Source organism: Panthera onca, chromosome B4 (assembly GCF_046562875.1).
Source record: "Panthera onca isolate mPanOnc1 chromosome B4, mPanOnc1 haplotype 2, whole genome shotgun sequence".
Lineage (NCBI taxonomy): Eukaryota > Metazoa > Chordata > Mammalia > Carnivora > Felidae > Panthera > Panthera onca.
Window position 1 is genome coordinate 94,417,378 of NC_138345.1, and position 27,304 is coordinate 94,444,681.

General features: G+C 38.1%; 2 protein-coding genes across 13 annotated transcripts in view; both read right to left on the reverse strand.

Moving 5' to 3' along the window:
* Positions 1-27,304, reverse strand: part of LOC132694076 (uncharacterized) — a 225,942-nt gene that overhangs the window by 177,557 nt on the left and 21,081 nt on the right. For 2 of the 12 annotated variants that reach the window (XM_078449683.2, XM_078449679.2), the window contains exon 3: positions 23,548-25,028. The exons of the other annotated variants lie outside the window; for them this stretch is intronic. In XM_078449683.2, coding sequence (XP_078305809.1) covers positions 24,958-25,028 — 71 coding nt within the window. In that variant the 3' untranslated portion in view covers positions 23,548-24,957. Of the gene's footprint in view, positions 1-23,547; positions 25,029-27,304 lie in introns of those variants that run through there. 12 annotated transcript variants of the gene reach the window in all.
* On the reverse strand, positions 11,241-13,449 carry LOC132676130 (60 kDa heat shock protein, mitochondrial). The gene has a single exon (XM_060628294.3). The coding sequence runs from the start codon at positions 13,432-13,434 to the stop codon at positions 11,713-11,715; it is 1,722 nt and encodes a 573-aa protein (XP_060484277.3). The 5' UTR covers positions 13,435-13,449; the 3' UTR covers positions 11,241-11,712.

Below are 27,304 nucleotides of genomic sequence, written 5' to 3' on the forward strand. Positions count from 1 at the left end.
AAACTAGCCTTTGGAAAAAGTAATCATTGCCATAGTTTTATTCTTTAACCAAACATTATCTCTTGTGCTAAAAAAGCAGCCATGCATTGACCATTTTCAGAACATCACAATAAACATTGTTTTGATCATGAAAATGGGCACTGAAAACCACCTTGATTTTATTAAGCTTCAACTTAATAGAACCCATTGCAAGGATTCCAGGCAAAACTGCGTTCTGCAAAGCTATATTTGGACCAGGCATGTATAATAGCGATATTGTCTATGCTTTTTCCAATGTTATAACTACATGACAGATTTTGTAATGCTTAAATGACTCCTGGGAAGAAAACTCTGTGCCAGGGAAGCTAACTGCTTTAATTCTTCAAATCAACGAAGTACAATCCATGAAATTACTGTTAATTAATATACACACAGAATATTTCACAATTTTTTTTAAAGTTTGTTTTGTGTTCCTTAATACTCCTTCACATTCATATAACATTAAATTTGCAACACAAACACCAAAGTATGTCATTTACAACATAAGAGTGAATGGGATATATAATTTATCTTATATATAATTTATCACAATAGGTATAATGCTGCATATACTTATTTACTCATTTTTATTTATACTCTATTTCTGCAAAGGATTATAGATGATTATGTAAAAATTTTAGTATGTACAATATAAAGACTGAGAGCTAACAGTGGTAGATACTAAGAAAAGCTGTGTTTTGGGGCACCTGGGTGGTTCAGTGGGTTAAGTATTTGACTTTTGGTTTCAGCTCAGGTCATGACCTCATGGGTTGGTGAGTTTGACCCTGCATCAGGCTCTGCACTGTCTGCTTGGGATTCTCTCTCACCCTCTCTCTCTGCCCCTGCCTCGCATTCTCTTTCTCAAAATAAATAAATTAACTTAAAAAAAAAAAAGCTGTGTTTTGTCATGGGTGATTGTATTTTAAAGTTCTACCACATTGCTTAAAACAAACAAACGAACAACCTCAGTGTACTGAAGAATAGACTGTTAATAGGTAATTTAATCAACAATCTATATTAGGTAATATGTTAGGTAAACAATATATATTAGGGTATCTGATGAAAATGTGACTTAGCACAATTTAGTTGCAGGAGATGTTTTTCAGATTGACATATTATTAACTACTTAGAGGGCTAGTTTCACTATCAGCTGGAATGACAAATATTATTAGCGACTTAAAGGGTTAGTTTCGATATCAGCTGGAAATATTAATTACTACATATTTAATTATATGAAACAGCATCATGGAACCAAGTGGAGACTCTACAGAAAATTTAGCTCCCTCCACCCCATGCATATTTTTCATCAGCCCCATTCTCTGCAAAGAAACATTCAATTTTAGTAAAAACATTTCTTACATAAACGTTAGCGCCTTCTTTCAATCAGCCCAAGCCCTTCCTATGTAGAAATTTTGGAGCCACCACTAGCAATCTGCAAACCCACAGGTTTAAATACAATGGCCTCAGTTCACATCTCTATTTGCTGCCAAATCTGTTTTAAAGAGCAACCAAAAGAAAGAAAGCACTTCAAAGTTAAAAAAAAAAAAAAAATTCTGGTAATTTAATTGGGAGTGGAGAATGCTTATTAAAATACTTGACATAGACAAATATAAAGTCTGAGTAAAGAAAGACATGAACTTAATATAGATCCAAAATGATTACTAAAATAGATCTAATACTGTGTTGTTGGTGTTTTTAAATAGCAGCCTGTGTCTACGGTTTGAGCTGTCTCAGGTTTTGAAATTGTTATGTGTGTAGACACTTTTCTTGCAATTTCCCTGGTTTCTGTACTTGGTCCACATTTCTTCTAATTCAACTTGCTCTTTCTGAGTGATATTTAATATTGTCATCATTTTAACTACACCTATATACTGTGAACTACCAAATCTGAGTACTTAACAGAAATATCTAATTATCACATACTCGCATCCAACTATCTCATAAAATGTCCATAGATTTCCTAAACTAAACTCATTGTCTCTTTCCTGAACTTATGCCTCCTCTTACTCAATTGTTGGTACCCAATCCACCTGACCACCCGTGTTAGAAACTTTGAATTTCCTATCCCTCACTCTCCCTGCACTCAATCAATGATTAAACTCTGTCAATTTCTTAAACATTTTTTTAAATTCTTTTCTTCCTTCTACTCCTAAGTGCAGGTCCTCATTTTTGCTCTGTGCAAAAGTGGTCTCCTAACGGGCCTCTCTGCCATGAATTTTGCCCCCCCACAACTATCTCCTACACTCCTGCTGGAGAGTTCTGAAATGCTACTGGTGTGTTCTAAAATGCAAACCTGTCCATAGCACTGATTTCTTTAAATACCTTAGTGGTTTTATTAAATACCTTAGTAATGCAAAGATTTATGCATTACTTTCCAAGTGTGCTTCTCAGAACTCTAGTCCCAAAAGATGATCTTTCATAAGTATTTCATAGTCAGAAAACTGTATAGTATGTCCCTGGAGAGTCACAATGCATATTAGTACACTTAAGTTTCCCACAGACTCTATGTTAAAGAAGCCTTTTGATCCAATGTTTTCCAAACTTTTTTCCCCACAAAATTCTCCTACTAGGAACAAAATATCCCATCAACTATCTTCTAGGAAAACTCCTTAACATGGCCTTGCATGATCTGGAGTCTGCTTGACTCTTCAGCCATCATTTTCCCCAACCTCCCACATCCTACTCTGTTCTCTGGTACTACTGAAGCATTGTTTCTAAGCCCTTGGACCTAGCTCAAGCTGTTTCTTCTTCCTTTTACCCTTCTTTAAGACTTGTTTCAAAAGTCACTGCCTGCAGAAAACCTTGTCTAACCCTTCCTGTGTGCTTCCATAGTCCTCCATGCTTCCCTCTTTCATTACACTTACCACATTGTTACACTGAATTTAACTATCTACTTATGAATCTCCCCTATTAGACTGCGAGCCTCTTGAAAGTGGTGATTATGTTTTATTTGTCTTTGTATCCCTGGCATAAGCACAATTCTTAGCATTTAGTAAGACTGAAATGAAATAAATAATGCCTGGCCCATGTAGCAGGTACCCATTAATAAATCCCATGAATATTAGTTGAATCAGAAACAGGTTTCCCTCAACCATAAATCACTTATTTGAAGGTCCTTGAACATAAAAACAATTCTTTCAATAATGGCTTTTATCTGATGCATCTAATAAATTCCTTATAATCACCACTATACCTTTACAGACATTGATGCCCCTTTTACTGCTCTTACAGCACATATAATATTGTTGTTTATAAATCTGAAGAGTTATGGCCTTTCATTGAGTTTCTTTATAAGTTAAGTCTTTCTTACACAGAACTGAGTAGGCAAAGGAAAGAAGATGTGGTTTAGGATTCCCTGGATTTGTTCATGAAAGGATATAATGAGGTAACTTAATGCTGATACAGTGCCGTCTATCAAAATAGTGTGCTAGTCTAAGAAAATGATCACAAACAGTGTATTTGCCAGTTGAAGAAGAGCAAAGTACTCTCGATGGCTATGTTACATCTGAAATTTTTAAACAGCCAGAGTTTCACAATACAGAAAGGGCAAATCATCCCTTGGAAGGTAATTTAAAGTCATTGCTTTAAAAAAAATTTTTTTTAAGGTTTATTTATTTTTGAGAGAGAAAAAGAGAGAGAGAGAGAGAGAGAGAGAGAGAGAGAGAGAGAATGCACACAAGCAGGGGAGGGGCAGAGAGAGAGGGAGACACAAAATCCGAAGCAGGCTCCAGGCTGTCAGCACAGAGCCTGATGTGGGGCTCAAACTCACCAACCACAAGATCATGACCTGAGCCAAAGTCGGACATTTAACCGCCTGAGCCACCCAGGTGCCCCTAAAGTTGTTGCTTTTAAGCTCCCAGGAGTCCTGGCTGGTTAATAATGACTACTACTTCATTATAAGGTGTATCATCCTCTTAAAACTGGAAGCTAGATGGATGTTTACTAAAAACCATGCTTTTTTCCCTTATAATTCTGTTCCCTTATCATACATTGCTTATCATTTCTATTATACTTCTGCAGAATAATTAAAATGCTACTTACCTATGGCTCAGAGAGAATTTATGTTTTGAGGTCCTTTAACATTTCTGGGTAAGTCAGCCTTTAATTTAAATAACTCTTGCAATCTTTAATGGATTCCTACTACCATGAGATAAGATAGTTCCCCCCTTATCTGCAGTTTTGCTTTCCAAGGTTTCAGTTACCTGCGGTTAACCACAGTCCAAAAGCAGATGAACCTCACATATCTGAACATCTCCTCATCGATATGTCAGAAGGTCAATAGTAGTCTAATGTTATATCACAATGGCTATGTCATTCACCTGTCTTCATCTCATCACGTAGGCATTTTATCATCTCATATCATCACCAGAAGAAGAATAAGTACATCATAAGATATTTTAATTACAGGCCGTATTCACATAACATTTATTATAGTATATTTTTGTAACCGTTCTATTTTATTATAAGTCATTGTTGTTCATATCTTACTGTGCCTAATTTATAAATTAAATTATTATAGGTATGTATGTATAGGAAAATCATAGTATATATAGAGTTTGGTACTATCTGCAGCTTCTGGCATCCACTGGGGGTCCCGGAACACATTTCCTGTGCATAAGGGGGAACCACTGTCAAAGTATCTGCTGAAAAGGGGACCTCAGTTATTCTATCCAATTATACAGGGAGAGTCCATCTCTGGTCCAATGGCATATGATTTCTGGAAGAATCTTACTACATAGCAATCGCATGTGCTGAATTTCATCATGTCATTACTTATATAGTATGGAACAGAATGCTATATGCTCTGATTAAGATACTTAGAGAGAATTCTAACCCTACAAATTTCAAAAATATGGTAAGATGATAAAAATTGACCAGCATTGGCTCTGGTCCCTTAGACATAAGAATGCTCATAGGTTTATGAAGGGAGCCTCACCTTGATGACGTGGCCATGGGTTGTAGCTGTGGCCTGGCTGCTCTTTTCTAGGCTTAGAAATTAGCAAGGATTTATTAAGAAAAAAAAAAAATCTGTTTGTTTTTTCTAGATGAAGCAGCAGAGAGAAAAGCATAGTAGACAACAGAAGGCAGAAATGGCAATTTCCTTCTCTCTTTTTCAACTCTTCCTCTTTTGTCTTTAAATGGAATTCTGAGGATACTCCCAACACCTTCACATTGTACCCACAGTCCCTTTTATACGCAAATTATCCCTTTAGTTGGTTATTCTGGTACCATCTCCAACTCCACACCAAAAATATTTATATTTACAATATAATAACACAAATCTTTTTATTTATAGGCCTCAAGATGGAAGATATATGTAATATAATGTAAAATGTATATTAGTGCATAGTTGCACCTTTTTGTTTGAGGTATTTTTCTTCTGTACATCATATTGTATTCTTACATCATTTTGTAAACTGGTATAATTCCCCTTTCTTTTTTAGTCATTATCATTTTCAGTGACTTTCATATCCTTAGAATTTCTGCAACCCATTTCTGTTCCAAACTGTTAATTTCTTCTGAAGTGAAGTCTTGCTGTATCTTCCCCGGCACATATGTCTAAACTTGTATTTACTGTATTTTATTTCTCAGTCCTCATTCACATTGACAGTGCCTTCCAATTTAGGCCACCAATGGACTTCATTATCATGTTCTTTGCCTTCTTAGAGTCTAGATAAAGAATAAAATGTCCAGTAGAATAAACATGACCTTATTCTAACTCCTGTGGCACTCAGCCAGACATTTTGACAAAACAGACTCATTATTACTCTGTCCATGGCTAAAAAAGTATTGCCCAAATCAGGTGAAGCAAGATTTCAAATGATATTTGATATTAAAAAATGTCTCAGGGCTCAACTAAATAGCAACCTATATTCCCTTTTTTTGTTTAGTGATTTAGGATGAAAAAAGTTGACATAATCCATTTTTTAGAAAAGGAAACGTGGCTTAAGATTCTAATTCACTTATTGTTTACACACTTTCTCCCAGTGTTTGATGTCTGACCTGTAGGATTGTGCTTTTGGCTTTCTGCCTTGCTTTGCTTGGTGTTTTTATGGGCTTTGAAGGTGTGTATCTACTACCAGGACTTGGGGCAACATGATATTGGGGAAAGCCATTACATTAGCAGCTAAAAGACCTGAGTTCTAATCCTGGCTCTGCTAGTAACTATTTATAATCTCGGTTATGTCTATCCAATGTCAAGACTTGATTTTTTTTCATCTGTACAATGAAGAGGTTAGATTTCAATTTATTACATCTCTACATATCCTGAATCTTTGACTTTGTGTGTTATGCATATTTAAGAATTCCTTTCTTTAAACTGGTCCTATAAGAAGACTGAACATCAGCTGCCAATGCAACTTGCCTTATAAGCTTCTGAAAGATCCATTTAGCAAAAGCATCTGCAGAGCTCTGTCTTCTCTTTCATCTAGTTTTAAATTTCATCTTAAAGAGTTGTCAAAATGTGTGACAGCAAAGCAATAAGAGGTACAATCTTTGGAAGGCCCTGACTAACTAGTATATATATTTTCCCTGAGTATGGTTCACTCGCTGTGTCCCTTTATTGGATATTAATTTCTTCAACTACTGAGGCAACTCCAATTTGGAGTTTGAAGGTGCAAAGGGCAAAATAATAAACATATTTTGCCTAGATAAAGAATTGTAGATTCTACAAAGGACTGTGATGTCTATCTCAATGAAAGAGCAAGCAGCAAGGAGCCATGGGAGTAAATGGTCACTGACATGTGCCACTTACAGGAGAATATGAACTTAATAGCCCCTGAGTGCATACAAGCCTATTGAACAAATAAATTCTGTATGATTCTTGCATTCCTATTTGGTATTCTCTCTCTTTTTTTTTTCTTTTACTCTCCCTTCTACCACCTACCAATCCTACAAAGTGCCAACTACCTTCACCCTGCCACTGAACTTTCTAGAACACCCCCCTACAGAATTCTGTCTAGAATTGCCCTGCTCTGACAGCTATGTATCTGTCAGTTTTTCCCCAAACTGCCAAAATATTCCTCATCAGAATGTCCCGAGTCTGATAAATTAACCCATAGTTATGTCAATGGATGCTACTCTGCTAGGTAAAATAAGGTAAGTTTCATTGGAAGAAAGACAAAAGAACTTTAAACAAGAGGAGTTGCTTTATAGGAATTTCTAGGGCTCATGCAGCCAATGAGGGAGATACTTTAAGACACTTATGGACCTGTAACAATCTTTAAATCACACCAGAAAAGCTAAGCCTACTAACAGAATAGGCTTTAATATATTGAATAATATATAAATCCATATACTTCTTGCCACAATTTGTCTTCTTACAGTCTATATTTCAAACTTGTCAAACTAAAGACACAGGTTATCCTGAATTCAAGTTGATGTATTTAAGAAAATTATTTATTCTCAATATTATGACTAACTGGTTTCAAAGATCCTATCCAATGTTTACATAACATCACCCATTTGGAATTTTTTCTCATTGCACTTGTCTTCTGATTATAAAAGGTCATATATTGTTGTAAAAAATGCAGAAAAGTATAAATAAGCAAAAGGCAGTAATCCACACAAAAAATCCACTAGCCAGAAAGAACCACTATTAATATCTAGATATATTTCTTTTCAGTCTTTTTTTCCTAAAAACTAAACAATGTTATATATGTCCTAGCTAACCAACATCCAATATAAAAACAAATGCGCTTATTCATCCTATGTATGTAAAATAGCTTATGTAATGCTTTTCTTAATTTTAGACATTTATTTTATTTCAATTTTTAGCTATAAGAAACAGTGAGAAAAACATGATTATAAAAAAATTTGTTCCCAGGGTGCCCGGGTATTTCAGTTGGTTAAGCATCTGACTCTTGATTTTGACTCAGGTTATGATCTCATGGTTTGTGGGATGGAGCCCTATGTTAGGTTTTGTACTAACAGGACAGAGCCAGCCTGCTTGGGATTCTGTCTCTTCCTCTCTCTCTGCTCCTCTCCTACTTGCACTCTTTCCCTCTCTCAAAATAAATAAATAAACATTTAAAAAAATTATTCCCTCTCTAATTATTGCCATAAAAATTCCTATAAGTACAATTAGTGGTCATATATATATGTATATATATGTGTGTGTGTGTGTGTATATATGTGTGTGTGTGTGTGTGTGCGTGTGTATACACACGCACACACACACACACACACATATATATATTTATATTTCAAGATTCTTGATAGTATAATGAAATTATACCAAAGAGTTAGAAATAGTAAATATGTGGGTAAGTGTAAAAAATAATCAGTACATATTTCTTTCTTTAGCTAAAAGACATATATATGACTGTTTAAAGCAAAAAAGTGTAACACTGTATTGATGAGTTTATAACAGATATACATGTTATATATACAACAAAAATAGCACTAAGAACAAGGGGTAAATGGAATTATACTATTGCAAGTATTCTACATTTTATCTGGAGTAATTCAATACAGCTCCAAGTAGATTGGGATAAGTTAAAAATGCATTTTTAAAAACTCTACAGAAACTAAAAAAAATAATGAAAAGAAAGGTAGTTAGAAAGTCAACAGAGCAATTAAAATGGTACACTAAAAAATATTCAATTAACACAAAAGAAGGAAATGAGGAAGAGAAAAACAAAAACATCAATGAGATAAATAAAAAATAGCAAAATGGTAGACCTGTGCATAAGTATAAATATATATTAAAACATATTAAATGTTTATTATATACATTAAACACAAATTTTATTTATTTTAAAACATATTTAATATGTAATAGGGGTGCCTGTCTGCCTCAGTTGGTAGGACATGTGACTCTTGATCTTGGGGTTATGAGTTTAGGCCCCATGTTGGGTGTAGAAATTATATAAAAATAAAATTTTAAAAAATAATAAGAACGGTGAAAAGCAAGTACTAACTATATGCTGTCTACACAAGATGCACTTTAAATACAGAGACAAATGGATTTAAAGAAAAAAAGATACCCCATAGAAACAGTAAACACAAGAAAGCAAGAGTTTTTCTATTAATATCAGACAAAATAGACTTCAAGAAAAGGACTATTACTAGGGACAAAAAGGGATACTTCATAATGATAAAGGATCAATATATTAGGAAAATATGACAATTATGAATGTATATGTAGTGTGATGGATGGTAAATTTTCAATGAAAACTCCATTCTAGGGAAGGAGGAGCATGAATTTTGGGTAGACAGCTAGCCTTCTCTGCCACTGGCCGATTACTTACCCTGTCTGTAAAGTAGGGTAACACTTTATAGGGTGGTGGTGAGAATTAAATGACTGCCCATAGTAAGCATTTAATCATGTGGGTTGTTGTCGATGCTACTGTCGCTATCATCTTGTGGCAGACCGTACAGTATTCAAAACATTCACCAAGGAAAGGCTCAGGTAGAACAGTCCCTCTTTATAGGGAAAGGAATCCCTGAAGAAGGGCTGAAGCAAGTAGAATTCCTGTCCAAGTGACATTATAGGATCAGAGACATGAGAGTGGGATCCAACAGAGGAAAAAAAGGTACAGATGGTTGGGGTAGAGGGGGGCTGGGCTAAAGAGAATTTGGATCTGGAAAGAGACTAGAGAGGGAACTTGTATAATGAAAAGATTGTTTGCCTTGTGGTGTGAAATGATGCCTTCTCCTCCATTTGTCGTGAAAACATCAGTAAAATCTACATTACTTGCCAAATTGGTTAGGATAAAATTCAGCAGAGTAATAGAAACTCCAAAGAGCAATGTCATAAATAAGACAGATGTTTCTCTCTTACATATAAGAAGACAAGAAATAGTGTAGGGTTGGTATACTAGCTGTACAGTATATCAAGATCCCTCCAGTTTCCTGTTGTTTTGTCATAGGTACAGCCCTTATCTTCTTGGTCTAACATGAATTTTGGAGCACCAGTCACCATAACTATATTCCAAGCAGCACTGTCAAAGGATAGGTACACACTCGTCTTTCAAGATTTTCCACAAATACCACACAATACTTCCTCTTAAATTTCAATGGCCAAGAACTCATCCCAAAGCCACTCCTAGTAGAGCTGTAGGGTAGGAAGTGTAGTCTTTTTTGTGGAACCAACAATATGCCCACCTAAAGTTCAGAGTTCTCATCCTGAAGAAGGGGATTTAATCAATGCTTATAGATTGTATTTGTAGGTATGTTATTCCTATCTGTTTATGTGTGGAAAAAAAGATGTGCATACTATGTGGGTCTACTGAATGCAAAGTACAAGGCTATCAACAGGAGCCAGTTTCACAAGAGTTAGGTCATTAAAAAAGCTGTTTCCCAGGGCGCCTGGGTGGCTCAGTCAGTTGAGCTTCCGACTTCTGCTTGGGTCATGATCTTGTGGTTTGTGAGTTCGAGCCCCGTGTCGGAATCTGTGCTGACAGCTCGGAGCCTGGAGCTGCTTTGGATTCTGTGTCTCCCTCTCTCTCTCTGCCCCTCCCCTGCTCACACTCTGTCTCTCTCTCTCAAAAATAAATAATAAGCATTACATTTTTTTTAAAAAAGTTGTTTCCCTTTTTTCTTATTCAATTTTTAAAAAAAAAATTTTTTTTTAATGTTTTATTTATTTTGGAGACTGAGACAGAGCATGAGCAGGGGAGGGGCAGAGAGAGAGAGGGAGACACAGAATCCGAAGCTGGCTCCAGGCTGTGAGCTGTCAGTGCAGAGCCTGACGCGGGGCTCAAACTCACAAACCATGAGATCATGACCTGAGCCGAAGTCGGATGCTTAACCGACTGAGCCACCCAGGTGCCCCTCTTATTCAATTTTTATTACAGTTATTAGCTAGCACTTAAATATTGATTCCATATAAGTTTGCATCTTACTCTTAGCTCTCCAATGAGATTTGGCTTTGCTGAAGTTTTGGTAGGCCTACAGGTCTAGTGTAGGGCAGGTGATGCATCAGAAACAAACTGCAAAAAGATATTACTGTACTGCAACGATACATTTTTTTATATGGTAGTGGATTAGATCCTTAAGTATGACCCCTCACCCGGTCTAATGTTATAAAGGTCTATAGTTCTCAAACTATTTGATCTGATTCCTCCTGGGATGCCTCAGTTACTGAACTTGGGCATTTGTGAACTACAAGAAAGGCAACAGGGAGCTGAATCCACTCATTTGTATCCTTATTTGGTGTATAGATCCCCAGCACTCCTTGTTTCATAGTTTTTTTTTTGTTGTTGTTGTTGTTTTTTAAGTTTAAACAAATTTTTATTACACAAAGGTTGTCACATAATTGGATATTTCTCTACTTTGTACACAATTATTCTTACTCTCCACAGAAAGGCTGCTTCTTAACTTTTCATCTGGTGATGGCAAGCACTAAAATCCTGATTTTAACAGAATAATAGTAAAAATGCCTCAGTGATTTAAGTTGAAAGCAGTACATTGGTACATGGCTCTTGCATTCAGTTATCAGGAATGTACAAATGTCTTCTTATTCAAAAATACAAAATAAATTATCTGTAGGCATGGACAATGACAGCAGTAAACCATTATATGTTGTCAACTGAAACCAGTAACTGATGGTTATAGTGATTTTCTTAAACATCAGCCAGCCTTTTCTTCAGTCATTTCCTTCAACTGACTTCTCTGAAGTTATTCTTGAGGAGCACTGCCTTGAGCTTCCTCTCACAGTTCATTAACAATGGTAAAGCGCTATTCTAGGAATTAGAACATGCCACCTCCCATACCACCTCCCATTCCTCCCATTCCGCCCATTCCAGGGTCCTTCTCTTCCTTAGGAATTTCGGTGACTACAACTTCTGCTGTAGTTAACAGAGAGGCCACTCCAGCAGCATCCAATAAAGCAGTTCTTACAACCTTAGTTGGATCAATGATTCCCTTTTCTACCATATTCACAAAATCTCCAAGCATAGCATCATAACCAACTTCTGAGGAACTCTGCATAATTTTCTCAACTATCAATGATCCTTCAACACCTGCATTCTTAGCAATGGTCATTGCAGGAATTTTGAGTGTTCTCTTAATGATTTCTATACCAATTTTTTGATCTTCATTAGCTGGAGTTATTGAATCCAAGGCTGGAATGCACCGAAGCAGGGCACAACCCCCTCCCAGAACAATGCCTTCTTCAACAGCAGCTTGGATAGCATTGAGGGCATCTGTAACTCTGTCTTTTTTTTCATTCACTTCAACATCACTTGTGCCACCAACCTTCAGCACAGCTACTCCATCTGAGAGTTTTGCCAGACGTTCATTCAGTTTTTCCTTTTCATATTCACTAGTTGTGATATCTAACTGTTCAATGATTTCTTGGATACGTTTTTCAATTTGAGCCTTGTCACCTTTTCCTTTTAAGAGCATGGCATCATCTTTGGTCACAATGACTTCTCCAACTTTTCCTAAGTCATGAGGCTGAACATCTTCAAGATTTAGAGTCAACCCTTCTTCTCCGAACACTGCACCACCAGTAGCAATAGCCATATCTTTAAGCTGGTTCTTTCTATTGTCACCAAAACCTGGAGCTTTGACGGCTACAACCTGAAGACCAACTTTCAGCCTATTCAGAACAAGTGTACTCAGAGCTTCTCCATCAACATCTTCAGCAATTATGACCAAGGGCTTACGGTGAGCATTGGCAATTTCAAGAGCAGGTACAATGGACTGGACACTAGAAATTTTCTTTTCACTCAACAGAACATAGGCATCTTGGAATTCACATTTCTGCCCTTTTGATGTATTAATAAAGTATGGAGAAATATAACCTCGATCAAATTTCATGCCTTCAATAATTTCTAATTCATCATTTAGTGTTTTTCCATCCTTTACTGTGATGACACCTTTCCTTCCAACCTTTTTCATTGCATCAGAAATGATGTTGCCAATTTCTTTATCTCCATTTGCAGAAATGGTAGCAACCTGAGCAATTTCTTCAGGGGTTGTCACAGGTTTAGACTGCTTCTTAAGTTCAGCAATTACAGCATCAACAGCTAACATCACACCTCTCCTGATTTCCACTGGATTAGCACCTTTGCTAATCTTCTCGAAGCCTTCCTTGGCAATAGAGCGTGCCAGGACAGTAGCAGTAGTGGTGCCATCTCCAGCCTCTTCGTTTGTGTTATTGGCAACGTCTTGAACAAGTTTAGCGCCAATATTTTTATATTTATCTTTTAAATCAATTGACTTTGCAACAGTCACACCGTCTTTTGTTACTTTGGGACTGCCCCAACTCTGTTCAATAATCACTGTTCTTCCCTTTGGCCCCATAGTAACAGCTACAGCATCAGCTAAAAGGTCTACACCTTGAAGCATTAAGGCTCGGGCATCTGCACCAAATTTTACATCTTTGGCATAGGCCCGAGTAAGATGAGGAGCCAGTGCCCTGGACACTGGCCTAATTTGGCTAAGTACTGCGGGTAACCGAAGCATTTCTGCGGGGCAGCGGCAGGGCGTGCGGACGATGAGGCAGGCCGTCGGAGGCGAGTGACGGCTGTTTCATAGTTTAAAACAAAAGTAGCCTTGAACTGGGGCGCCTGGGTGGCGCAGTCGGTTAAGCGTCCGACTTCAGCCAGGTCACGATCTCGCGGTCCGTGAGTTCGAGCCCCGCGTCAGGCTCTGGCCTGATGGCTCGGAGCCTGGAGCCTGTTTCCGATTCTGTGTCTCCCTCTCTCTCTGCCCCTCCCCCGTTCATGCTCTGTCTCTCTCTGTCCCAAAAATAAATAAAAAACGTTGAAAAAAAAAAAATTAAAAAAAAAAAAAAAAGTAGCCTTGAACTGAGTCATCATGTCATCAGTCTTTGAACTTGAATTGGCTTTTATAAGCTGGTCCAGTGCCAACAGAAAACGATTATGCTACACATATTTCCAGCAGTTTTCATGTACTCTTACCACATTTCTGTATCATTAGGCCAGCATGACCTATGTATACAGATCAGACCAAAAAGAAAAGCTGATGGCGCTTCAGCTCCGTTCAATGCCCCTATTTAAGGGTTATCACCCTGTGTCATCCATCGTTTTTACTCAACAAATATTCCCTGAGCGTTGACTATGTAGTAGGCACTGTGCTCAGTGCTGCGAGTATAGCAAAAAACAAGTTCTTAAAGGCCTTATCAGAAATGCCTTTCCTGAAAGTCCCATCCAAAGTAGTTTCCCTCAACCACACTGTATTCTCTCTCTCTGGCTTTTTATTTGTTTTATTCATATCGTCTTTTAGCAATCTATTTATCACTTTTTCTTTTTAGTCTGAACTCTACAGTGAGGGCTGGAAGATTCTATCCTCACCATTGCATTCCCAGTGTCTAGTACAGTGTGATACGTAAACACTTAAATATTTGATTAATTAACATAATGGGCCGTCGATTCATATTTGTGGTTTTCTGATTAAAGCCCAGAATTTAAAATAAATAAATTCCTACCAAAAAAAAAAAAAAGCTTTGAGGAAAATCTCTCTAATAATTGAATCATTCAGTTAGTAAATCAAATCATTTTCCACAATGATTCTAATAACTAATATGTGCTTTATATAAAACAAGTTTTGATTGTTCTAATCTCCCAGCCTAATTCTTATTTGCCACTGTTAGACTCAATTTACCAGCAGGTGGCGCTCCAGAGTAAAGCGGAACAAACTACTTCGACCACCCTCTCCTACTCAAACCCTCCACTCAAAACTTTTCTCAATGCGTCCAGATTACTTGGTAAGTGGTTATCAATGAGAAAAGTCTTTCACATTTTTCTTTCTCACAAGTTCTTCACACTCTTACGTGGCATTTAGATAATTCTTGTTGCAGGAGAAACCCGACACAAACTCAGATGTGACATGCAAAAAATTCTAAGGAAAGAGTTAAAAGTAAAAACTTATGTGTTGCCTTCCAACAAAATTTAGAACGGAGGAGAGGTAAAATGTAAAAGCAAGATAAAAGGCAATGGGAAAGAAAACTGGTGTCATTTAGAGATCTTACAAACTTGAATTAAGCGATGGGCAGTCTAGGTTATTAAATTAAAAAGTTCTCCAAAAACAATGTCACTAAGTCTTCCTATTGTATTGGATGGTCAGAATATTCAATATTGCACATATTCATTATTAGCTGTTTTATGGAAGTGTGATTGTGAAGTTTTATGTGTGTGTGTGGCAAAGTCATATATGACTTTATGAAGCACTCTAATATACATTAGCTTATTTCTTTTTGATTTTTTATTAAAAATTTTTTTTTAATGTTTATTAATTTTTTTTTGAGAGAGAGACAGAGAGAGAAAGATAGAGTGTGAGAGGGAGAGGGGCAGAGAGAGAGAGACACAGACTCCAAAGCAGGCTTCAGGCTTGGAGCTGTCAGTACAGAGCCCGACATGGGGCTCAAACCCACGAACAGGAGATCATGACCTGAGCTGAAGTTGGACGCTCAACCAACTGAGCCACCCAGGTGCCCCTAATATACATTAGCTTCTTTCATATTTGATCTTCACACTAATCCTGTCAGGCATGGAAAATTTTTTTATGCTCACATTAAAGCTGACTCAGAGAGATTAGGTGATATTAGTGAGGTAAGTAGCTAGTAAGTTGCAGAGCAGGGAATAGAACACAAAATTTTCAACAATTTCAATGCTCATTTTTCTATATCATATTAACTTTTTTATGCATCTGAGATTTCTTCTATAGTAGTTTTTCTTTTATTAAAAAATTTTTTTTAATGTTTATTTATTTTTTGAGAAAAAGCATAAGTAGGAAGGGGCAGAGAGAGAGGGAGACACAGAATCTGAAGCAGGCTCCAGGCTCTGAGCTGTCAGCACAGAGCCTGATGCGGGGCTCCAACTCATGAACTGTAAGATCATGACCCGAGCTGAAGTTGGACACTTAACCGACTGAGCCACGCAGGCACCCCACTTCTATAGTATTTTAATTGCAGTCACAGATTCGGCTTTTACATTTTAGGAAGAAATTTTACAGGTACATAATTAGTATACTAGTTAAAAAACTGTGTGTTCAGATTGAAGGAAAAACCAAATCTATTACCCCTCCAAAATGTCTCTTAGCTCTGTTTAGAATTTCCATAATAGCCATTCTTCTAGGCTTAAGGTCAGTTATAATATGAATAATTATCTGGAAAAAAAGTAACTAACCATTTTCACCCAATATTTTAGCAAGAATTAGTTTATTACATCATCAACATTAATTACTTAGCAAACGCCTAGGAAAATAAGGCAGAAGACCTGGCAATTTTGATGGAAAAAATAGAATATGGTCATTAAAAGAGAAGAGTCTAGAAAGAAACAAGACACCAAAGAGTATATATATTGAATGATTCCACTTTTGGAAACTTCAAGAATGGGCAAAATTAGTCCATGGTGAGAAATATCAGAGCAATATTTACCTTTAGAAGATTATCTCTGGGAGGAAGCATAAGAGAACCTTTTGAGCTCAGAACGTTTGGTGATTTTTACACAAGTGTATAGCTTATCAGAATTCATAGAACTATATATTTAATGTGGGTATTTCTCTATACGTAAGTCATATCTTGCTTTAAAAAGTAGATTTTTTTTAAAAAGCGGGAGCTCTGAAGTCAGACAGATCTGACCACCCCAGGTCTGCCATTTATTGGTTTTAAGATTCTACATGTTATTTAACTTCTTCAAGCCACAGAATCCTCATCTGGAAAATTAGGATAATAATAGTAGCTACCTTATGGGATTGTTCCTTGGATTAAGAGAGCTGGCATACTTAGTGTTCAGTAAGTTTAGCAATTATGATTATCACTGTTATTACCACTATTATTAAAAAGGGGAGGATAAGTAGGAGACAAAAGAGAGAAGCTGCATTCTACATGTAAGACTAGATTAAGTGGAATATCACAAAAGGGGAATTTAGAAGCCTGTAGACAGTATTGAAGCATGTTGCCTGAAACCTAAGAAATAGTGCTAGTGGGGCGCCTGGGTGACAGTTAAGCGGTTAAGCGTCTGACTTCGGCTCAGGTCATGATCTTGTGGTTCACGAGTTTGAGCCCCACGTCGGGCTCTGTGCTGACAGCTCGGAGTCTGGAGCCTGCTTTGGATTCTGTGTCTCCCTCTGTCTCTGCCCCTCCCCTCCTCGTGCTCAGTCTCTCTCTCAAAAATTAACAAAAACATTAATAAAAAATATATTTTTTAAGAAATAGTGTTAGAATAATCCGGTAAATTTAGGTTCTTGAAGCCAGATTACCTGAGTTTGAATCTAGACTCTGCCACTAACTAGGTGTGTGACCCTGTCCAAGTTCCTTAGCCTCTATATGAAAAGTAGGGATATTAATATCTACTTTATAAAGTTTTTGCAGAGAAAACATATTTGGAGAGAGGGAGAAAATAATAACTTTGTTTTAGAACTAGTAATTTATATACCTGTAGATAAAATATAAAATAACACCAGTAAGTATTTCCTCTTGGCTGGGTCATTCTCATCATTTATGTCTCTGTTTAAAAAATCATATACTGGGGCACTTGTGTGGCTCAGTTGGTTAAGTGTCTGAGGTCATTTTGCCTTTATTTTGCCTCAGGTCACAATCTCATGCTTTGTGAATTTGAGCTCTGCATCAGGCTCTGCACGGACAGTTCTTTTTTTTTTTTTTTTTTTTTTTTTTTTTTCCTTTTTTTAAATTTTTTAATATATGAAATTTACTGTCAAATTGGTTTCCATACAACACCCAGTGCTCATCCCAAAAGGTGCCCTCCTCAATACCCATCACCCACCCTGCCCTCCCTCCCACCCCCCATCAACCCTCAGTTTGTTCTCAGTTTTTAACAGTCTCTTATGCTTTGGCTCTCTCCCACTCTAACCTCTTTTTTTTTTTTTTTTTTTTTCTTCCCCTCCCTCATGGGTTTCTGTTATGTTTCTCAGGATCCACATAAGAGTGAAACCATATGGTATCTGTCTTTCTCTGTATGGCTTATTTCACTTAGCATCACACTCTCCAGTTCCATCCATGTTGCTACAAAAGGCCATATTTCATTTTTTCTCATTGCCACGTAGTATTCCATTGTGTATATAAACCACAATTTCTTTATCCATTCATCAGTTGATGGACATTTAGGCTCTTTCCATAATTTGGCTATTGTTGAGAGTGCCGCTATAAACATTGGGGTACAGGTGCCCCTATGCATCAGTACTCCTGTATCCCTTGGATAAATTCCTAGCAGTGCTATTGCTGGGTCATAGGGTAGGTCTATTTTTAATTTTCTGAGGAACCTCCACACTGCTTTCCAGAGCGGCTGCACCAATTTGCATTCCCACCAACAGTGCAAGAGGGTTCCTGTTTCTCCACATCCTCTCCAGCATCTATAGTCTCCTGATTTCTTCATTTTGGCCACTCTGACTGGCGTGAGGTGGTATCTGAGTGTGGTTTTGATTTGTATTTCCCTGATAAGGAGCGACGTTGAACATCTTTTCATGTGCCTGTTGGCCATCCGGATGTCTTCTTTAGAGAAGTGTCTATTCATGTTTTCTGCCCATTTCTTCACTGGGTTATTTGCTTTTCGGGTGTGGAGTTTGATGAGCTCTTTATAGATTTTGGATACTAGCCCTTTGTCCGATGTGTCATTTGCAAATATCTTTTCCCATTCCGTTGGTTGCCTTTTAGTTTTGTTGGTTGTTTCCTTTGCTGTGCAGAAGCTTTTTATCTTCATAAGGTCCCAGTAATTCACTTTTGCTTTTAATTCCCTTGCCTTTGGGGATGTGCCGAGTAAGAGGTTGCTACGGCTGAGGTCAGAGAGGTCTTTTCCTGCTTTCTCCTCTAAGGTTTTGATGGTTTCCTGTCTCACATTCAGGTCCTTTATCCATTTTGAGTTTATTTTTGTGAATGGTGTGAGAAAGTGGTCTAGTTTCAACCTTCTGCATGTTGCTGTCCAGTTCTCCCAGCACCATTTGTTAAAGAGACTGTCTTTTTTCCATTGGATGTTCTTTCCTGCTTTGTCAAAGATGAGTTGGCCATACGTTTGTGGGTCTAGTTCTGGGGTTTCTATTCTATTCCATTGGTCTATGTGTCTGTTTTTATGCCAATACCATGCTGTCTTGATGATGACAGCTTTGTAGTAGAGGCTAAAGTCTGGGATTGTGATGCCTCCTGCTTTGGTCTTCTTCTTCAAAATTACTTTGGCTATTCGGGGCCTTTTGTGGTTCCATATGAATTTTAGGATTGCTTGTTCTAGTTTCGAGAAGAATGCTGGTGCAATTTTGATTGGGATTGCATTGAATGTGTAGATAGCTTTGGGTAGTATTGACATTTTGACAATATTTATTCTTCCAATCCATGAGCAGGGAATGTCTTTCCATTTCTTTATATCTTCTTCAATTACCTGCATAAGCTTTCTATAGTTTTCAGCATACAGATCTTTTACATCTTTGGTTAGATTTATTCCTAGGTATTTTATGCTTCTTGGTGCAATTGTGAATGGCATCAGTTTCTTCATTTGTCTTTCTGTTGCTTCATTGTTAGTGTATAAGAATGCAACTGATTTCTGCACATTGATTTTGTATCCTGCAACTTTGCTGAATTCATGTATCAGTTCTAGCAGACTTTTGGTGGAGTCTATCGGATTTTCCATGTATAATATCATGTCATCTGCAAAAAGCGAAAGCTTGACTTCATCTTTGCCAATTTTGATGCCTTTGATTTCCTTTTGTTGTCTGATTGCTGAGGCTAGAACTTCCAGCACTATATTAAACAGCAGCGGTGACAGTGGGCATCCCTGTCGTGTTCCTGATCTCAGGGAAAAAGCTCTCAGTTTTTCCCCGTTGAGGATGATGTTAGCTGTGGGCTTTTCATAAATGGCCTTTATGATCTTTAAGTATGTTCCTTCTATCCCGACTTTCTCAAGGGTTTTTATTAAGAAAGGGTGCTGGATTTTGTCAAAGGCCTTTTCTGCATCGATTGACAGGATCATATGGTTCTTCTCTTTTTTTTTGTTAATGTGATGTATCACGTTGATCGATTTGCGAATGTTGAACCAGCCCTGCATCCCAGGAATGAATCCCACTTGATCATGGTGAATAATTCTTTTTATATGCTGTTGAATTCGATTTGCTAGTATCTTATTAAGAATTTTTGCATCCATATTCATCAGGGATATTGGCCTGTAGTTCTCTTTTTTTACTGGGTCTCTGTCTGGTTTAGGAATCAAAGTAATACTGGCTTCATAGAATGAGTCTGGAAGTTTTCCTTCCCTTTCTATTTCTTGGAATAGCTTGAGAAGGATAGGTATTATCTCTGCTTTAAACGTCTGGTAGAACTCCCCTGGGAAGCCATCTGGTCCTGGACTCTTATTTGTTGGGAGATTTTTGATAACCGATTCAATTTCTTCGCTGGTTATGGGTCTGTTCAAGCTTTCTATTTCCTCCTGATTGAGTTTTGGAAGAGTGTGGGTGTTTAGAAATTTGTCCATTTCTTCCAGGTTGTCCAATTTGCTGGCATATAATTTTTCATAGTATTCCCTGATAATTGTTTGTATCTCTGAGGGATTGGTTGTAATCATGCCATTTTCATTCATGATTTTATCTATTTGGGTCATCTCCCTTTTCTTTTTGAGAAGCCTGGCTAGAGGTTTGTCAATTTTGTTTATTTTTTCAAAAAACCAACTCTTGGTTTCGTTGATCTGCTCTACAGTTTTTTTAGATTCTATATTGTTTATTTCTGCTCTGATCTTTATTATTTCTCTTCTTCTGCTGGGTTTAGGCTGCCTTTGCTGTTCTGCTTCTATTTCCTTTAGGTGTGCTGTTAGATTTTGTATTTGGGATTTTTCTTGTTTCTTGAGATAGGCCTGGATTGCAATGTATTTTCCTCTCAGGACTGCCTTCGCTGCATCCCAAAGCGTTTGGATTGTTGTATTTTCATTTTCGTTTGTTTCCATATATGTTTTAATTTCTTCTCTAATTGCCTGGTTGACCCACTCATTCGTTAGGAGGGTGTTCTTTAACCTCCATGCTTTTGGAGGTTTTCCAGACTTTTTCCTGTGGTTGATTTCAAGCTTCATAGCATTGTGGTCTGAAAGTATGCATGGTATAATTTCAATTCTTGTAAACTTATGAAGGGCTGTTTTGTGACCCAGTATATGATCTATCTTGGAGAATGTTCCATGTGCACTCGAGAAGAAAGTATATTCTGTTGCTTTGGGATGCAGAGTTCTAAATATATCTGTCAAGTCCATCTGATCCAATGTATCATTCAGGGCCCTTGTTTCTTTATTGACTGTGTGTCTAGATGATCTATCCATTTCTGTAAGTGGGGTGTTAAAGTCCCCTGCAATGACCACATTCTTATCAATAAGGTTGCTTATGTTTATGAGTAATTGTTTTATATATCTGGGGGCTCGGGTATTTGGCGCATAGACATTTATAATAGTTAGCTCTTCCTGGTGGATAGACCCTGTGATTATTATATAATGCCCTTCTTCATCTCTTGTTACAGCCTTTAATTTAAAGTCTAGTTTGTCTGATATAAGTATGGCTACTCCAGCTTTCTTTTGGCTTCCAGGAGCATGATAAATAGTTCTCCATCCCCTCACTCTCAATCTAAAGGTGTCCTCAGATCTAAAATGAGTCTCTTGTAGACAGCAAATAGATGGGTCTTGTTTTTTTATCCATTCTGATACCCTATGTCTTTTAGTTGGCGCATTTAATCCATTTACATTCAGTGTTATTATAGAAAGATATGGGTTTAGAGTCATTGTGATGTCTGTATGTTTTATGCTTGTAGTGATGTCTCTGGTACTTTGTCTCACAGGATCCCCCTTAGGATCTCTTGTAGGGCTGGTTTCGTGGTGACAAATTCCTTCAGTTTTTGTTTGTTTGGGAAGACCTTTATCTCTCCTTCTATTCTAAATGACAGACTTGCTGGATAAAGGATTCTCGGCTGCATATTTTTTCTGTTTAGCACACTGTAGATATCGTGCCAAGCCTTTCTGGCCTGCCAAGTTTCAAAGGAGAGATCAGTCACGAGTCTTATAGGTCTCCCTTTATATGTGAGGGCACGTTTATCCCTTGCTGCTTTCAGAATTTTCTCTTTATCCTTGTATTTTGCCAGTTTCACTATGATATGTCGTGCAGAAGATCGATTCAAGTTACGTCTGAAGGGAGTTCTCTGTGCCTCTTGGATTTCAATGCCTTTTTCCTTCCCCAGTTCAGGGAAGTTCTCAGCTATAATTTGTTCAAGTACCCCTTCAGCACCCTTCCCTCTCTCTTCCTCCTCTGGGATACCAATTATGCGTATATTATTTTTTTTTAGTGTATCACTTAGTTCTCTAATTTTCCCCTCATACTCCTGGATTTTTTTATCTCTCTTTCTTTCAGCTTCCTCTTTCTCCATAACTTTATCTTCTAGTTCACCTATTCTCTCCTCTGCCTCTTCAAGCCGAGCCATCGTGGATTCCATTTTGTTTTGCAATTCGTTTAAAGCGTTTTTCAACTCCTCGTGACTGTTCCTTAGTCCCTCGATCTTTGTGGCAAGAGATTCTCTGCTGTCCTGTATACTGTTTTCAAGCCCAGCGATTAATTTTATGACTATTATTCTAAATTCACTTTCTGTTATATTATTTAAATCCTTTTTGATCAGTTCATTAGCTGTTGTTATTTCCTGGAGATTCTTCTGAGGGGAATTCTTCCGTTTGGTCATTTTGGAGAGTCCCTGGCGTGGTGAGGACCTGCAGGGCACTTCCCCTGTGCTGTGGTGTATACCTGGAGTTAGTGGGCGGGGCCGCAGTCCTACCCGATGTCTGCCCCCAGCCCACTGCTGGGGCCACAGTCAGTCTGGTGTGTGCCTTCTCTTCCCCTCTCCTAGGGGCGGGATTCACTGTGGGGTGGCGTGTCCCGTCTGGGCTACTTGCACACTGCCAGGCTTGTGTTGCTGGGGATCTGGCGTATTAGCTGGGGTGGGTAGGCAAGGTGCACGGGGGCTGGAGGGGCAGGCTTAGCTCGCTTCTCCTTAGGTGATCCACTTCAGGAGGAGCCCTGTGGCAGCGGGAGGGAGTCAGATCCGCTGCCGGAGGTTTGGCTCCGCAGAAGCACAGAGTTGGGTGTTTGCGCAGAGCGAGCAAGTTCCCTGGCAGGAACTGGTTCCCTTTGGGATTTTGGCTGGGGGATGGGCGGGGGAGATGGCGCTGGCACCTTTGTTCCCCGCCAAGCTGAGCTCTGCCGTCCGGGGGCTCAGCAGCTCTCCCTCCCTTTGTCCTCCAGCCTTCCCGCTTTCCGAGCAGAGCTGTTAACTTCTGACCTCCCAGACGCTAAGTCGCGCTTGCTGTGGGAACACAGTCCGTCCAGCCCCTCCGCTTTTGCCAGCCAGACTCGGGGGCTCTGCTTGGCCGGCGAGCCGCCCCTCCACCCCGGCTCCCTCCCGCCAGTCCGTGGAGCGCGCACCGCCTCGCCGCCCTTCCTACCCTCTTCCGTGGGCCTCTGGTCTGCGCTTGACTCCGGAGACTCCCTTCTGCTAATCCTCTGGCGGTTTTCTGGGTTCTTTAGGCAGGTGTAGGTGGAATCTAAGTGATCGGCAGGACGTCCTCCTACGCCGCCATCTTCCGGAACCCCTCCCTCTGCACGGACAGTTCTGAGCCTATTCGGGATTCTCTGTCTCTCTCTCTCCCCCTCTCTCTGCCCCTCTCCCACCCATGCTCTCTCGCTCTCTCAAAAAAAAAATCGTATAGTAAGAGAAGTCTTCCTAACTATTCTATCTAAAGTAATTTTTCAGTTTCTTAAAGTTGCCATAACAAATTAACACAAATTGGGTGCCTTAAAACAATAGAGACTTACTCTCACAGTTCTGGAGTCTAGAAATCTGAAATCAAGGGCCTTGTTCTCTTCCAAGCCTCTAGGGAAGAATCCTTCCTTGCTTCTCCTAGCTTTTAGTGGTTGCTGATAGTTTTTGATGTACTTTGACTTATAGATCATCACTCAGATCTGTTTCCTTTATATAGTTTTCTCCCCTGTTTATCTATGTCTCCATTTTCTCTTTTCATAAAGACAGGAGTCATTTTATTATGGTTCACCCTGATCCAATATAATTTCATCTTAACTAATTATATCTGCAAAGACCCTATTTCCAATAAAATCACACTCTGAGGTTCTGGGTGGATGTGAACTTTTGAGGAATGCATTTAATCTAATACAAGTAACATTTACTAATAAGACAAAAGTAAAGTAGTCCAATATGCCATAACCATTCTTTACTAAAAATACTTATTTTCTTTATAGCACAGATGGATTTTTTTCACTTCTTTATTATAGGGCTCTACTAACTAGAATCTAAGCTTCCCAAAGATAGTTATCAAGATAGAGCCTGGCAGTCAGTTGAGGGTCAAAACATTTGAAAGATAAATTAATTAGTTGATTTTGACTGGGAGAAATAAGGAAAGGTAATTCAGTATAAAATAAAAAGTACTTAGTTATTGCCCTAAGAACTTTCTTGCCACTTTCAAGTCACATTTTTACTGTGATCAGTAGATAACCAAAATAAATCAGTTGAATACTGAAAAAGTAAGCTGATCAACCAAGTGTTCCAGCTACAACACGGGGGGTTTAAATGACATTCTGAGTCCTGGGATTTATGGGCATTCCTTCAGAGGTCACAGCGACATTGGGAGAGAAAACTGGACAGGGAGCAACCTGCCTCTACCTCCCTCTAGTAAGCACCCTTGTTTCAAACATTCTCATTTATGTAGCTTTGCTTGGGGAAAAGAAATAGCTTTTTTTTTTTTTTTTAAGTTTGAAAATCACTGATCTATAGGGAAGCAAACAGCTCATCAGACGGTTTTTTTCCCCTTTCATCTTGTCTAAGTAGATATTCTTTTACATCAAAATAATTTATTGCTATTTGGTGTTGCATTCTTGATAATGAGAGCTGATGTACACCTTCACACTTACCTTGGAACGTTCAGTTGAGTTTTGAGAATAAAGCAATCATTTGGTTGGTTGATTTTTTTTTTTTAATTTAACTTCTAAAAAACACTTTCAATCCACATCACAGATTTGTAAATTCAGCCCGATGTTTGAATCCCAACCACTTATGTAGTGTTCTGTAGCTAAAAGAACATGAGTTTAGGAGTCAGACTAAACTGGGCTTGGAATTATCTTAGTTATTTCCTATGTGTGATCCTAGGTAAGTCATTTCTTTTAGTTTCTTATCTGCAAAATGGGGACAACGATACCTATTTCACAAGATTATGATGAAAATTATATAAACAAATCTGTAAAAGCATCTTACACACAGCAGGTGCCAAATAAATGTTAGTTTCTTTCCTTCAAATGGTATATTAAAACTTTAAGGACTTCTCATAGCACGTTTTCAAATTTCAACTTTCTTATGATGGAAAACTTTGTATTCTATTTATATTACTTAATAAAGTTAAAACTTTGCTTATATTTTTCTTTCCATATATGCCTAATTGAAAGTTATCTTAAATCAGTAAGTGGCTAAAGGTCTTTTCTAAGAACATAATTCAAAGAGATTAAATAATAGATGATTTATATCTCAAAGAACATACATTGCCTCTCTTGATTTACATATGACTTTTGGAAACTGGCAAAAATCTCATGAGTGGGCATAATGCCTTCTAAACAGATGGATGTGAATGCTCCAGTGCCAGAAATCCAGCCTGGCCACAGTTCATGTAGAATGGTAAAATGGTGACAGTTCTTGTAATTGGTCATCTGTTCCTACTAATAACTAAGTCTATAAGAAATAGAAAACAAATTCTGAAATACAGAATGTTCATTCAACCTTGAGCACAGAATTTATAAATATTTCATATTCAAAATATTTTTTAATATTTTAAGCTCTATCAATGCACATCTGATGTAGATAATCTTCTTTCCATGGTTATAGCTGGAAAAATACCAACCACCTGGCTGGCTCAGTTTGGAAAGCATGTGACTACTGATCTTGAGGTTATGAATTTGAGCCCCATGTTGGGCATGGAGGTTACTTTAAAAAAAAGAAAAAAAAAAACAACCTAAGTTGTTGGTTTATAAATAGTTCTGCTTTTCTAGTTTCTCTTTTACTGTTCAAATTTAGCAGAGTAATTCCTAAAATCAATAGGCAGAGATCCCTAAATTATACAGTAATTATATTTGCAAAAATGTAATAATGAGGATGTTCATTTTTTAAATGTTTATTTATTTTATTATTATTTTAATGTCTATTTATTTTTGAGAGAGAGAGAGAGAGAAAGAGAGAGAGAGAGACAGTGTGTGAGCAGGGGAGAGGCAGAGAGAGAGGGAGACACAGAATCCAAAGCAGGCTCCAGGCTCTGAGCTGTCAGCACAGAGCCCCATTTGGGGCTTGAATCGTGAATCATGGGATCATGACCTAGCTGACACTGGATGCTTAACCAATTGAGCCACCCAGGCACCCCAAATTTTTATTTATTTTAGAGAGAGAGAGAGAGTAGGGAAGGGACAGAGAGAGAGGGAGACAGAGGATCCAAAGTAGGCTCTGCGCTGTCAGCAGAGAACTTGAAGTGGGGCTCCAACCCATGAACCATGAGATCATGACCTGAGCCGAAGTTGGATGCTTAACTGACTGGGCCACTCAGGCTTCCTAAGGATGCTCATTTAAAAAAAAAAATTTTTTTAATGTTTATTTATTTTTTGAGGGACAGAGAGACAGAGCATGAGTGGCGGAAGGGCAGAGAGAGAGGGAGATACAGAATCTGAAGCAGGCTCCAGGCTCTGAGCTGTTTGCACAGAGCCTGACGCGGGACTTGAACTCACAGACCACGAGATCATGACCTGAGCTAAGGTCAGACGCTTAACCAACTGAGCCACCCAGGCGCCCCAAGGATGTTTATTTTAATGGTATTTATAATAGAGAAAAATTGGAAAATGCTTAAATGATCAACAGTAGAAGACTGACTGGGGCACCTGGGTGGCTCAGTTGGTTAAGCGTCCAACTCTTGATTTTGGCTCAGGTCCTGATCTCATAGTCATGAGATTGAGCCCAGCATTGGGCTCTGTGCTGGGCAATGAGCCTGCCTGAGATTCTCTCTCTAGCTCTGCCCCTCCCCTGCTCACACTGTCTCTCTCTCTCTTTCTCAAGAAAAAGAGGACTGATTAAATAAGCTGTTCTATCTATACAATGGCTATATTATGCTATATCCACACTACACTATGCAGCCACTAATATCATGTGGTAGGATGTATTTAACTGGGAAAGGATTATAATACTTTACCATGAAAAGGTATAAAACAAATGATTATACAAAGTAATATTTCAATCAATGATAAACTAAATGGATTTGAGAGCTCTTTATTCTACTTTACTCTATATTCAGAATCCACCCTGAACTCCCTATATTCC